The sequence below is a fragment of the Alosa pseudoharengus genome, unplaced genomic scaffold (genome assembly GCF_046254945.1).
Source record: "Alosa pseudoharengus isolate Yale_2024_CS ecotype anadromous, Long Island Sound unplaced genomic scaffold, YU_APseudo_1.1 YU_APseudo_1.1_scf_6, whole genome shotgun sequence".
In the NCBI taxonomy this organism is placed as follows: Eukaryota; Metazoa; Chordata; class Actinopteri; order Clupeiformes; family Clupeidae; genus Alosa; species Alosa pseudoharengus.
Window position 1 is genome coordinate 40,079,255 of NW_027468848.1, and position 14,714 is coordinate 40,093,968.

Sequence of the window (14,714 nt, forward strand, 5' to 3'; positions counted from 1 at the left end):
AAAGTAAAAAGAAAAAGAATAATACATCTGATTGTGGTGAAAGTGCTTCTTTAAAAGATGGTGGGGAACAATATAAGGTATTTGTTAAGTTGGGAAAAGAAGGTACTACGTTCAGAGAATGGAATCCGATACAACTTACAAAAGGTCTAAGTAAAGAAATTGGAGAGGTAAGGAGCGCAAAAATATTAAGAAATGGACAATTACTGGTGTTTTGTAAAAGCGAAGAACAACTCAAAAAAGCAGTTAAAATGCATACAATTCATGGTAAACTAGTGCAATGTTCAAAGGCTAATGACAGAAAGTTAGTCAGAGGAGTCATTACTGGTATTCCGGTAAATGTACAGACAGATGCTATAATAACAAACATTAAGCACGTTAAAGTATGTGAAGCTAAAAGACTCAAAACGAAGAGGTTTGGAGTTATTTGCGACAGCCTATCAGTCATGCTAACGTTTGAGGGGGAAACATTGCCAGAAAAGGTTTTTGTTGGATTTATGAGCTATGTGGTTAAATTGTACATCCCTCCACCACTTCGATGTTATAAGTGTCAACGGTTTGGGCATATAGCGGCTGTGTGCAAAGGTAAGAAGAGGTGTAGTAAGTGTGGAGGAGATCATGATTATGATAAATGTGACAAAGTTCGCAATCAATGCTGTAACTGTGGAGGGGAGCACAGTGCAGCATATCAGGGCTGTGAATTTAGTAAAAGAGCCAAAGAGGTACAACGAATTAAGGTAACCGAAGGCATTAGTTACTCTGAAGCAGTAAAGCTGGTCCCCAGAGTGGATGTAATACAAAAACAAAATGAGGGTATTGGAAATTACACAATAAATGAAGAGGATGGAAAGACTGGGAAGGACAATTTAGTTGTCAGCAAACATGACTTTGTGATTTTTATGGTTGAAATTATCAATTGTTCCGCACAGACCACAAGTCGTACTGAAAGGATCAAAATTATTGTGAAAGCAGCTGAAAAATACTTGGGGATAAAAGGAATGGTTTGGGAAGCAGTTAGGGATAACTTAAGTACAGACAATCAGTCTACCCAGCACAATGCTGGTGTAGATTAAATGGTGGTAAATGTAGGCATACTACAATGGAATGCTAGAAGTTTGATAGCAAATGGCCAAGAATTTAAGAAATATTTAGATGAGATAAAAGAGAAGCCTAATATAATATGTATACAAGAAACATGGTTGAAACCAGAGTTAGATTTTATTATTAAGGGATACTCAGCAGTTAGAAGAGATAGAGGGAATGGTAGAGGGGGAGGATTAGTAACATTCATACAAAATGGTTTAAACTATGAAATTATAACTGTAAATGATAAGAATGAATCAATTACGATAAGGATATGGACTAGTAAAGGTTCTATAGATGTAATAAATTATTATAATCCTTGTGGAAAAATAGAGGGTAGTATCTTGGAAAATATTGTGGGATCACCAATTAGTGAGGTAATATGGTGTGGGGATTTTAATGCTCACAATACGTTATGGGGAAGCAACAATACAGATGCAAATGGTTTAGTTTTAGAAGGATATATTGATGACAAATGTTTGGTATGTCTTAACAATGGTGAGGGAACACGGTTTAACAGTACAAATAATACTGAATCAGTACTTGATTTAACTTTTGTGTCTAGTGTAATAGCAGGTATTAGTACATGGAGTGTAGATAAGGAAACAACAATAGGTAGTGATCACTTCCCTATTCTAGTTAAAGTGGGATCAGGGATGTGTCAAGACAGGATTAAAAATATTCCAAGGTGGAAAATAGAGAATGCGAATTGGGAATATTTTCAGATTATATGTGCAGTAAAATGTCTTAAACTTAATAAGATTAAAGAAATAGAAATAAATGAGTTTAATAATGCATTAGTAAATGAAATTATATTGTCAGCTGAGGAAACAATACCTAAAAGTAAAGGAAATAGGAAATGTAAGAATGTACCATGGTGGAATGATGAGTGCAGTAAAGCAGTTAAAGCAAGAAATAAAGCTTTTAAATATGTTAAGAAATGTCATTCTCAGGATGCTTTGATAGAGTATAAAAGAAAGCAGGCAGTAGTTAGAAAGACGATTAAGACACAAAAGCGCAAATTTTGGAGGGAATTTTGTAATAGCATAGGAAGGGATGTGAAGTTATCTGATATATGGGGAATGATAAGGAGGATGGGAGGAGTTAAAAGGAATTATGAATTACCTGTATTAAAAAGTGGTGATAAAGTGGCAGTTACTAATTTAGAAAAGGCTGAGGTTTTAGCTCAGACATTTAGGAAAGTACATAGTTCTGAGAACCTCACTAAGGAAGCACAAGTGAACAGAAGTAGAGTGTTAGAAAATTTCCCAGATGTATTAGAAAAGAAAGGATATTCAGGAAATCCATTAGACGTACCTTTAAATATGTGTGAGTTGAAAAAAGCAGTCCTTAATGCAAAACAAACTACTCCAGGAAAAGACATGGTATGTTACAAAATGGTAGCAAATATGACAGATGAGACACTTGAAATAGTACTAAAATTTTTAAATAAAATTTGGGAAATTGGTCAGCTTCCATCAGTATGGAAACATGCCATTATAATACCTATTCTAAAGCCAGGGAAAAACCCATCTGACCCGTCTAGTTATAGACCAATTGCTTTAACATCGCAGCTGTGTAAAATAATGGAAAAAATAATTACAGTTAGAATGACCCATTATTTAGAAAGCAATGACCTTTTCTCTCCATATCAGAGTGGGTTTCGTAAAGGGCGAAATACAATGGATTCATTATTATGTTTAGAATCAGATATAAGGAAAGCACAGACTAATAGGGAGATGGTAATAGCAGTATTTTTTGACGTTGAGAAAGCGTATGATATGCTTTGGAAAGAAGGGTTATTAGTTAAATTACAACAATTGGGTATTGGTGGTAAAGTATACAATTGGATTTTGGATTTTTTGTTTAAAAGGAAAATACAGGTAAGAGTAGGAGCAGAATTCTCTGAGGTATACACCGTTGAGAATGGAACTCCACAGGGTAGTGTATGTAGCCCATTGTTATTCAACATTATGATTAATGACATATTCTCAAATATTGACCAGAAAATTGGGAAATCCCTGTATGCTGATGACGGAGCATTATGGTTTAGAGGCCGTAATGAATCTTATGTTAAATCAAAAATGCAAGATGCAATTAATGAAGTGGAAAAATGGGCAAATAAATGGGGATTTAAATTATCTGTGTCTAAAACACAAGTCATATGTTTTTCAAAAAAGCATAAGATTACTCCTGTATCTTTAAAACTGTACAGTCAACCTCTTGAGCAAATGAGAACTATAAGGTTTCTTGGGATGTGGTTTGATGAAAAATTGACATGGAAGACTCATCTGGAAAAAATGGTTAATAAATGTAAAAAGATTGTTAATATCCTACGATGTCTATCAGGACAAGCATGGGGTGCAAGCAGGGCATCTTTGCAAAATATATATTGGGCACTAATGAGAGCTGTTTTTGATTATGGAAGTATAGCATATATGTCATCAGCAGAGTCTAATACCAAAGTATTGGATGTCATGCAAGCTCAAGCTCTTAGGATATGTAGTGGCTCTTTTAAAACATCTCCAGTGTCTTCTATGCAAGTGGAAATGGGAGAGATGCCTTTGAGGATCAGAAGGGTACAACTGATGTTAGCATACTGGGTTAATGTGAAGGGACAAGGTGATAGCCATCCAGCTAAAGCTATCTTAAAAGACTGCTGGGAACATAGTAAGTCCAACTACAGAAGTTTTGGGTGGATTGGCGATGTGAAAGCTGAGAATATAGGGTTACATAAGTTACAGTACTGTCCAACGGTTTCAGTCCCTCCTATTCCTCCATGGTTTTTCCCTATACCAGATGTAGATTTAGGCATTCACAAGGAAATTAAAAATAAATCAAAGGAAGTAGCAGTGAGGGATATTGTTAAATATTATCTTAATGTGCATTTTTCTGAGTATATATTCATATTTACAGATGGTTCCAAGGATCCAAAGACAGGACATGCTGGGTCAGCAGTATATATTCCAAAGAAAGGGGTAATATGTCAGGAAAGGCTAACAGATCATTTGTCAGTATACACAACAGAGCTAGTTGCAATTTTGTTGGCCTTGGAATGGGTAGAGGGGAATGATTTAAATAATTCAGTGATTATATCTGATAGTTATTCAGCTTTAGAAAGCATGAAAACTGGGAAATCTATAAGAAATGATATAATTAATAACATTTATATGGTTTTGTATAAGTTAAATGCAAAGGATTTAAAAATCAGGTTTCTTTGGGTACCTGCACATGTTGGAGTGAAAGGGAATGAGGAGGTTGATAAGCTTGCAAAACAAACACTGAAACTCAATAAAATATTACCCATAAGTCCCATTTAGCAAATCTGAAGCTAAAATGTTCATTAAAACATATGCAAGATCAACATGGCAGGAATATTGGATGGATCAGGACAAAGGGAGACATTTATATAATATCCAACCAGAAGTGGATATAGGAAGGACAGAGTGTAGGAGTAGAAGAGAGGAAAGTATAATTACAAGGTTAAGAATAGGACACACAGGACTTAATTCTTCACTGAAGATAATAGGGAAACATCCAACAGGGAAATGTCAACATTGCAGTCATTTAGAAACTGTAGAACATATTTTATTTCATTGCCCAAAGTACAGCCAAGAAAGAAATCAGCTTGCTCAGTCTCTCAGAATGGTCAAACAGAATAATTTTACAATGCAAGGTTTACTTGGGAAATCATCTAGCAATATATATCATTTTGTTATGAAATTTCTGAGAGACACAGACTTAGCCAAAAGGATTTAATCTATTTGGTTTCTTTTCTTTTTATTTGTTTATTTAATTATTTTTCCTTTTATTTCTTTTATTTCCTTCTTAATCTATATATTCATTTAGTTAAGTTCCAATATCTCTTGATTCACACTCCAGCCCAGTCGGTGGCGGTAATGCACCGTTAAGTTGGTTTGCCAACCGCCATAAAACTCAAAAGAAGAAGAAGAAGAAGAACTGTGGATTACCATTTCCTTCCTGGCAAGTAGCCTACTCAGTGGCTCAACCTGAGAACCTCTAACGTGTTGACGACAATGTTTTTAGAAACTATTAAACCAGGCTTGCGACGTATTCCGTTTCATTTGAGGTTTATCAATTATCAACGCAATGCGTTGGTGACTTCTGGATCAGGCAAATTGGTGCAGTGTTCCAACTTAACGTTGTTTTCTCCTTATTTCAGTCATGTGAAATATGTTCACAATAAAAAGGTAAGATATCTTCACGTAACGTGTGTTTTTCTTCCTTTAGGCTAGTCAGTAACGTACGTATTTCATAGGCTACAGTATGACCCAAAACGCCTAATAAATATTATTGCCCACAAGCGTGACAACCTCCACTTGCTGAAAATGTATGTTTTGGTAATTACCGACCTAACTAGTAGCAGCTACGTGCGTGCGCAGGAGTATTTGTTTATGTGTAGCCTTCTAACCAGAGGGGTATTTCACAAAGGCAGAGTTAAGAAATCCAGGATAAGTAGCCTTAACATAGTCTCTTGACATAGCCTTGTCTGGGCATCCTCGCTCAACACCAAAGATTCTAGAGCAGGGGTGTCAAACTCATATTAGGTAGTGGGCCGGATTTGTTGGAGACCCCGTGGGGGGCCGTCATATGGTCATTATCATTTTTCTGCATGGGTATCAGAGTGTTGTTTGATTATATCACTTATGAGCAAACACGTACTGTACTGTTGTCATACTGCTCTTTCTCTCTTGAAATGCTCTACTTCTATGTTAGTTTGTCTGCTTCTTCCTTCCTGAGGATGGTTTGTAGTGGTTTAATCAGTTTATCATATCATGGAGATGTTGCAGTTTCACTTTACTTGACAGTATCGACATAAGAGTGGCATGTCATGAACGTGTCATAAACAAGTCATAAACGTTCATGACATAACGCTGTTATTAAGTGACAATCAGGTTAGGATTAGGGTTCAGCACCACAATTGAGAAAGTTCTAGGCTAGTTCTTTTCATCCTTATTTTCCTACTTATTTTTTAATATTTTAATATGTACATGTCTTTAATTTCCAGTCTCTGAACTCACTGACTGCTTCAGTGGGGGACTCTTGAGAAGTAGGCTATAGCAAATGTTGCAACCTTACATTCTCCAAAGAGAACTAGTTCTGTTCTCTCTTTCGGCCAAAAGTGTTGATCCATTGGCTTCAACATGGTCACTGTCGGGGAGACTCTTGGTGAGATTGTCAATGATTACCTGGTAAAACTGGGTCTTATTTATTTGGGCTGCGATTCGGTGAGAGCAACCCCTGTGAGCTGTCCCCTGGTTATGCCTGTTTTGACTTTAATTTCCCCCTTCGGCCTTTCAAAAAGGCTTACATCAACCAGAGAAGTGTCCCGTCTCTGTAATTTCAGGGACAGTCCTTGCAGCTCATGCAACATGTCTTTCATTGTCGCTAAATCCTCAACAATCCCGGTGGATGTAAGATGCTCTAGAAAACCAGTTTACTTGGCTCTCTCTACACCAGAATGTGACCCTTCACTTCTTGGTGTTGCCAGAGCGCCATTAAAAATTTCAGCAACGAATGTTAGGCTATGTGCGTTTTCTAAACATCAGTGGAAGCTTGTTGCTGCAGAGGCAACGTGAACAGAACGCTCGCGCAGGTATAGCCTCCTTTTGTGAGCGCAGATAGGCCTAGATGCGTCTGAAATGTCAGCTGGAATGTGAGCACGGCGAGGAGAGGTGCCTAGAGACTTCATCTTCACTTCAGCTGATCGAAAGTGATGTGCCAACACAGGAAAATCCTTGAGCACAGCTTTAACAGTGTTGAAACTGCTTTTTTTTTAATTAGGCAACTTTTTTGCAGTGGTGCTTGAATTCCAGGAGCGAATACATTGTAAGGGAAACACTGCTTAATAAATTGTTCCAAAGAAACAATGTACCCTGGTCCAACTCAACAATGTCAAAAAGCAAATTGTCCATTCCCAGTAACATCGCATCTCACATCATGTAAGCACGGCCATGAATTGTGCTTTCATCAAGTGTAACGCTAATAAAGTGCTTTCACATTAGAAATTATTTTCTTTTTCATCTGTTCTGCAATGTGCTCGACAATGTTGGCGCACAAGTGATCGGATCGGTGAGCAGGGCCGACTGTTGCTCCATTCAGCTCATTATTAACTTATGGGATTGAATTTTGGGGCAACCTTACTTTAGCAACAGTATAGGCTGCCCTGACCCCATGGGCCCCTGGGCCCGGTAGGCCCGTGCAGTAATCCATCCCTGTGGAGACCCTCATGTATTTGCTGCTAAGCTTAATGGAGAACTCCAGCCATTTTTCACATAGATCTCTGTTTCTTGATCCATACACTCTGGGGTCTTCTTTAAAATCATACCTCCAGAGTTTAGCACTGTCGCTGCCTGGCTGCTCTAGCTTGTTGACTGCAGCAACTCGAGCTAGGTAGCACCAATTATTTTTGTTGTTTTTTTTCCACACAGACAGTACTCGGTGACTTTGAGAAACAGAGAGTCTATGTAAAAAATGGCCAGAGTTTTCCTTTACGTGTTAAAATAAACCAGCAACAGTAATTTGTCACTCAAGGTATTACAGTATATTATTTATATTTAACAGAATATTAACAGAAAAGCGAAAAATACAGTTACATCTTTTTATCTTTTCAGGTACCATGGGCACCTAAATGGCAGCCAGTTATGAAGACTCAGCCCTCCTCGGTGACTAATTTTTACTACTTTTATAATGAGATAATATTGCACAAACCTATGTAGCATTGTAGTGGAGTTCAGTTTCATGCACATGACGCACATTTCTTTTGTCAGGGTTCATAATGAAAGGCACATGGATGACATGCAAACAACTAATCACTTTTTGTGGGATGGGGTTGCTATTGTTCTACATGATCCTCAACAAAGATGCTGAATGCAGAGGTATTGGAGGGAGATCTTTGGTTGCAAGCAAACGCTCAATAGAGTACCGAAGTGTGACATACCGTTTCCATGACCGTTCTCAAACTCTTCGGGCAGCTGCTGAGAATAAGCTTCAGCGTTCCCTTCTGTTGGCAGAGTTGGCAAGTGGGCGAGTCTGCAGTAGCGAGCTTCCTCCTCTTCGGCTTGCACCTCCTGCTGTATGTGCATGTGACTGACCTTATTGGCTTTACTGACGCAAAATGACATGCTGCTCCTTAGCCCATCCCGACGGGTCATCCCTGTGCCCACCAGCATGTTGTGCTGCAGCTCGTTTAACTGCCTCATGTACACGCCACTTTCTTTTTGCTCTGACCTTGATGCCAGTTGAAGAGACCTTCACATTAGCAGGTCCCATCAATTTGATATTTGTAAAGTAGGCAAATATTCCGACTGTTTTAAATAATCAATTTGATAGTATTTCCCATCTTTGCTGAGCAAGGGATTTGTGGAAAATGAATTAAAGCCCTGGCCCATATAGAGGCATGTCTCATACAAGCAGGGTAGGTTTGGAGATTGAAGCAAATAAAAGACTGGGATGTTAATCTTGTTTTTACGGTACATTATTGTGTGCTATGTCATATTTTTTATGTTTTCAGGATTATTCAACATTATAGCAGACATTTTTATTGGAGGCTGAGCCTTGTTAGAAGTTATTGACTGAACAGACTGGTCCTGATTCTGACACTTTAGTGTCATAAGCAGGAAAAAGATGATACCATAGCCAAGGTGATGTAAGCTAGGCCAACAATAGAAAAGTCTTGTCGATTGTTATTAATGTAGTATGCGAAAACACAAAGTATGCCAAGTGTTATCTATGCATGATATTCAAACCACACAGAATCATCTACATATTTCGGCTACCCTAATGCCATATGCATGGGAAAAGTTCATGTTACAGCACCACAAGCAGGAACCTCGAAAGAAAGGTGTCCGAGATGTTGATGTCATTGGCACTGAGCCCAGGATGCCAAAGCTTTCACCAGCAGTTTAACCTTGAATGCTCGTATATGATAGCTATGAGGATATGATATGAGGTGATATTTATCTATGTATAATTAAAAATACACCTCATGTAACAACAAGTTTTGATATTAATGAAAAAATATTTTTTTTTTTCCTTTAGGCAATGGAAGTACGTGGTGAAGTAGTGGACAAATTGGAGAGACTTGCTCTGGTGGACTTCGGTAATCAGGAGGGCATAGATTGTTTGGAGAAAGCCATACATTTTGCTGATCAGCTTCACATTGTGAATTCAGTGGCTGTGGAACCATTGGACTCTGTATTACATGACAAGTAAGCTTAGAATCCACTATCCTCTGATATCGTCTTAATGTTTCACAGTATACCGATACTAAGGTATCATTATTATGATACTAAGGTATCATTATGCCCTCCCGGGAAGGGATCGGGAAACGACCACAGGTCGAAATCTAACCTGGGTCCGCGCGGGCACCGATACTCAAATGTGGTATGGTGCTGCCGCTTGTATTACAGCTCCCCCTTCGCAAGTTTTTTTAATCCATACTTTATTAAAATAGCGTTCGGTTGATGGGAGAATTTTTTCTGGGTGGAGCGCACTCACTGCTCTCAGTCTGTCATGCTCCTCTTGCACGCATAGACTAATAGGTGTGGCGAGCAGGCAGAGTCATCATCAGACATTGCTACAAGTTCAGTTAGTCCTTGGATAAAACAAATGGTCGAAATGAAATCTGGAACTATTTTGGATACATTGCGGATAGTGAGGACAAGCAGACTCTATTTTATTTATATACACACACAGTGTTCGAATTACCATAGGGCCCGGTAGTGCCCAGCCCCTTTAGTTCTGGCCAGGGCACTACTAGTTCTGCTCAAAAGAGGCCCACTCATTCATTGTCAAGTTGCCAACCCGTAACTATGATAATCTACATTTTCCCCGTTGGTTGCAATGTGTATCCCCCCCCCCCCCCCCCCCCCCCCAGACTGCAGGGGCACTGCTGCGCATAATATCCCCCTGTCCTGTCCGATCTCACCATCCTTTGAATCGAGTTGTTATTAATTTTGCTAGAGCATTGTTAGCGATTGAGCAATTAGCAGCAGTGGAAAAAGTTAAAAGGAATGTATAATTTAATTAGAATTAGATATTAGAAAATTGTTACAACACGTTTTTACCTACTGTGTGTTTAGATTGGATATGTGCAGCAAACAAGTGACTCTCTTACTCTTCCATTGACTTCCATTGTATTAAAAGAGCACCACATGTGGTGCAAAGTGGTACTGCAGATCCAGTACAAATTCAGTGGATTTATAGACAATATTTAAAAAAAATCTTATCTCAATGAACAAACTCAGCAACAAGCCCACATTTTGGGCAGATGATCCTCACATACAGAATGATATATGGTCAAATTTAAAAAAAATCCTGTTAACTGTCCACGTGGTGAAATGAGAAGATGAAAACAGGCTTTTTGAAAATCAAGCCCAATTTTAAAAAAATGCTCTGAAAATATGAAAATGATAACAACCAAAGTTAATGCATGGACAGGACCTTATAATATATGTGTAGGAAAAAATCTGATGAATTTGTGTCACATACTTTTTGAATGAGAAGCCCTCAAAGGTGATGATGTCTTTTCACATTATGCATTTATAGCCATTTTCAGAGCTTTGCAGAGGGGAAAGTATACAAGATACGTCTGATCCGATTGGATTTTTTAATTCAACAGGAAAATGTACTTCTATTCACATAGTTTCACTAATGTGTGTGAAATACCAAAAGAGCCAATTATGCTGGAAGTTGAACAAAAAGGATTGTTCACCACAATGCTTAAAATGACTTGAAGTTTCAAAGGGCTGTAGTTTTGCAACGATTAGTTATACAGATATACTATTTAAGATCTATGCATGGATTTGGTCTACAAACACCTGTGATTTTTTTCAGATTTTTTCGGAGAGGGTCACCTGCCAAATTGTGCTGAAATTGGGTGATTTCACACGGAATGACCCCAATGCGCCTCTCCTGGTCCAGTTCAGCCCTAAGCCATTCGTGAAATCATGGCTCAAGGCTGGGCATCGTCCATCAACTGTGTGGAAAGCGGGAAAAAATGCCCAGAAAGAGACCAATAGGCCACTTTGGGACTATCTCCAGTAGGCTTAGCCGAGATGTGATGAAGACAGCTGTTTTGTGTTAACTTTCAGTTTTTTCAGTTGTGCGATGTTCAGTTGTGCACGTAAAATATTTGACAATTAGCTCTGCTCAGATTCATTTTTGACGATAGCCTTTGTTATTAGCAGTGGTGGAGGAAGTACTGAATCTCAGTACAAGTAAAAGTACAAATACACAGAGAAATATTTACTTTAGTAAAAGTAAAAGTACCACAATGACAACCCTACTTAAATAAAGGAAAAACGTACCTGCTTTTAAATGTACTTGAAGTATTAAAAGTAAAAGTATTTGCATAATGATTTATTCTCTTAATATCTATATTCTAAAAGAAAAATTTGTATGGGTTGTGGCATTTTAATTAAGCTATTTTTAGGTTATACTCGACTAGATACAGTAGTTTTAAGCTAATGCAATTGTGCTTACCATCTGTGGCCCAGTTTACATTCTGACCTACAATTCTAGAGACTGTAATTCTGGTTATCTACTAGGGTGATCTGCTGAGTATATCATTCAGCAAAACACGAGAGCCTGAGTTTAACGGGGTAGACCAGGGAAACGTCGGGTGGATCGTAATGCCTGATTGAACAGAAAAGTTGCTGAGAAAGGTGTCTTTATGATTAGGTTCAGTTTCACTTGCGTAGACGCACATAGACATTGAATGAGCGCTCACATTTCTACCCCCCAATTGTAGGCTATGCCTTTTTATTTGATCACACACAATTAAGAAATATTTCCTAATCTGGAAAATGCTACGTTTTTTTTGGCCAGCGGTTCTATAGTCTACCATTCATTTGTGCCGCAAATGATCAGACGTGTGACAAAAGCATGCATAGCGTGTAACTTCGCTGATCCGCGGATAGCAATCTCACCGGCCCTAACGCTGCAGATAACAGACAGAGAAAAAGGCACAGAACACAGTTGCATGTCCAGTGTAGCCATGGGTCTGGTGAATATAGCCTACCGAATGCAGATGGCTACAAGCTCACGATTTGCCTGGTCTAGACTAGAAGCTTATGTTTCAAAGATTTAGAAGCTGGGCACGTAGCGCTCCAGAATAGCAACCCCGCCCCCTGGTAAAACAAACGTGTTGTCAGAGAGAAAAAAAAATCTGATCATAAAATGTATCGTAAAAAGGAACGATGGTGTTGTAGAAATTTAGCGGAGTAAAAGTACAGATAATTGCTGTAAAATGTAACGAAGTAAAAGTCAAAAGTATGCACTATAAATTCTACTTAAGTAAAGTAGGCTACAAATACGTGGAAAATTTACTTAAGTACAGTAACGAAGTATTTGTACTTCGTTACATTCCACCACTGGTTATTAGGCTGAATTTCATAATGTCATAGATTTCATTTTAATAAACTGGCTACCCTTATTATAATCTATTGGATGTTGAATCCCCCCCCCCCCCCCCAGTGGGGCCCCCCGGAAACGACAGGGTAATTCGAACAGAATAGACATACACACCTGACTATATACTGTAAGCAGAACGGAAGTGAATAGATTTACGGTATCATTTAGTCTATCAAGTGGTAAAAAGCATAAGCTTGCTAGCTTTGTTACCTATGTAAGTATAGTATGTATGTGTGGTTTCTCAACAGATCTATGCACCTGCGGAATGACATTATTACTGAGGGAAAACGTGCAGAGGAGCTGCTCCAGCTTTCTAGACGTGTAATTGATGAGTACTTTGTAGCTCCACCAGGTGAGCAAAAATATTATTTCAACACTGCTAGGAACTAGCTCCTTTGTTTCAAAGGCAGCAAGGTGCATTTAGAGGAAATAAAATAGAAGATTCTTTTGTTTATGTTTATGGTGTTTAGAGCTAAGATATTTGTCGCGCTTAAGTAGCATTTCTTTGAAATTGAATGCCATGATAAATAGTTCAAATGTGAAACTAAACTCATTGCAAGTCACACAATTGCTTAATTTTTCAGAGGTGCCGAGATGAAATTAAGGGGGATTGAACACTCCTAGAAATAGCCTAAAATCGCCTATCCATATGTGGAGAGAATTACTTTCGCTTTAGAAAGTGCAACAGTAATAAATATTTTTTTCAAGGGGCGAATGGCAGGTGTATGGTTTTTGTAATGTATGTATTTGTAGTATGATGCGTTCTCTCTGCAAAAATGAAGTCTGTTACACTTAAATCACTATAGTTTCCCGGCTTTCTGAATGACACTTTTCTAGCTGTCAAAAAGTTCAAGTGGACTTGCAATGTCTCTTGGGCTATCTCCAGGTTAGAAATGTTTCTCTTTTGGACGTATTGTGCACCTTCATGTCGTACATTCTTGGGGCGAGGCCTCTACAATGAGTATACAAGGATGTGAGCCCGAGACAGTGAGGTCATCAGGTGGGAATGACTAGTATATCATTTTAAACATTATCTAATCAAATTTTTCACATTAGATTTCTGTTTCTTGAGATTACTGTCAGTACAGTAAAAAAAGAAAAAATAAGTTTTTTAAAAATCATGCCCCAGGAGTGTAGCACTGTAGCTGCATGGCAACTTTAGCTGTTGGGTTTTCTGTTAAAGCGTATTGTGTCTTCTTTCCAATAATACCAACATCTCGGTTTTTAATTTTGGGTCACTGACTCATTTTGACAGGTCATGTGGATCAGGAACATGTGATATTGTGTATAATGATGAGATGTTATCACATTTAATACAGGTAACATCCCACTTGAAAGGAAATGAAGAAAGCAGCAGAACTGAAACATTCTAAATGAATGGCTAAACTGGTAAGACTATGACCAGATAATCAAATCAAATTTTATTTGTCACATACACATACATAGTACAACATGTAGTCTCTTCCGTAACTCCAATGGTGTTAGTAGATGGTACAGTATGATGTAGTGCATCGCAATTTATTATTTATTAATGAATGAATAAATGAATAGCCAATGGAATTTATCTACAGTTTTGCTTATATCAGGGTGTCAGTCCTGGGAACACAAACTGACAGAAATGTGCCATTGTACTCTGCATCATAACCTAGCTTCATCATGACATTCAAGGTGCCCATGCATTTGCTATGAAGTGGTGATATAGACATATAGATTCTAATTCCTATTCCTAAATGTTCCTTTAGTATATATCAAGATGTAAATCACAGATGAAATGCATATAAACTGAACTTAAAAGTATAAACTGACAATCAATATTGTGATGTAATGATTATAAATATGTGCAGTTTATTTTATATAGCTACACAGTTCATCAGTTGACCATGCATATGTGTGACATAACTTGTAGAAATTTTTGTTAGGATTCTGGTGTTGCAAATCATGAACTAACGACTTAAAGGAAAATTATTTAACCCCCTTAAAGAGGAGAACATGCAGTATTGAGCAAAAGTGTTATATAACCATTAGATTTGTTGTTTTAGCAATGTTATAATGACTATACAAACTCTGTAATTCACTTCTCTATCACATCAGGTATTGTGAAATCATTGTACAACAATACTCTGTTACGTTTTATTATTTGTATTTGTTTGCAACCTTGAGTGTCATGAATAAATAAAATATATTATTCCAGCCATTTA

General features: G+C 37.9%; 1 protein-coding gene across 3 annotated transcripts; it reads left to right on the forward strand.

Moving 5' to 3' along the window:
- Positions 1 to 5,068: 5,068 nt before the first annotated feature.
- gatc (glutamyl-tRNA amidotransferase subunit C) lies at positions 5,069 to 14,714 on the forward strand. Of its 3 annotated transcripts, none has more exons than XM_076269879.1 (6): positions 5,069 to 5,291; positions 7,716 to 7,766; positions 9,142 to 9,311; positions 12,741 to 12,868; positions 13,836 to 13,905; positions 14,088 to 14,714. In XM_076269879.1, exons 1-5 carry the CDS (start codon positions 5,118 to 5,120, stop codon positions 13,859 to 13,861), a joined length of 549 nt encoding a protein of 182 aa, XP_076125994.1. In that variant the 5' UTR covers positions 5,069 to 5,117; the 3' UTR covers positions 13,862 to 13,905; positions 14,088 to 14,714. The 3 variants fall into 3 exon arrangements, with proteins under 3 accessions (XP_076125994.1, XP_076125993.1, XP_076125995.1); XM_076269878.1 differs by having other exon boundaries at positions 14,103 to 14,714; XM_076269880.1 differs by having other exon boundaries at positions 12,765 to 12,868; positions 14,103 to 14,714.

What these genes read in the sequence shown, in the direction of transcription:
- gatc (XM_076269879.1), top strand. Translation starts at nt 5,118, where the DNA reads ATGTTTTTAGAAACTATTAAACCAGGCTTGCGACGTATTCCGTTTCAT. An exon ending in AATATGTTCACAATAAAAAG is followed by an intron (nt 5,292 to 7,715) that starts GTAAGATATCTT and finishes TTATCTTTTCAG; the next exon opens with GTACCATGGGCACCTAAATG. An exon ending in TGAAGACTCAGCCCTCCTCG is followed by an intron (nt 7,767 to 9,141) that starts GTGACTAATTTT and finishes TTTTTCCTTTAG; the next exon opens with GCAATGGAAGTACGTGGTGA.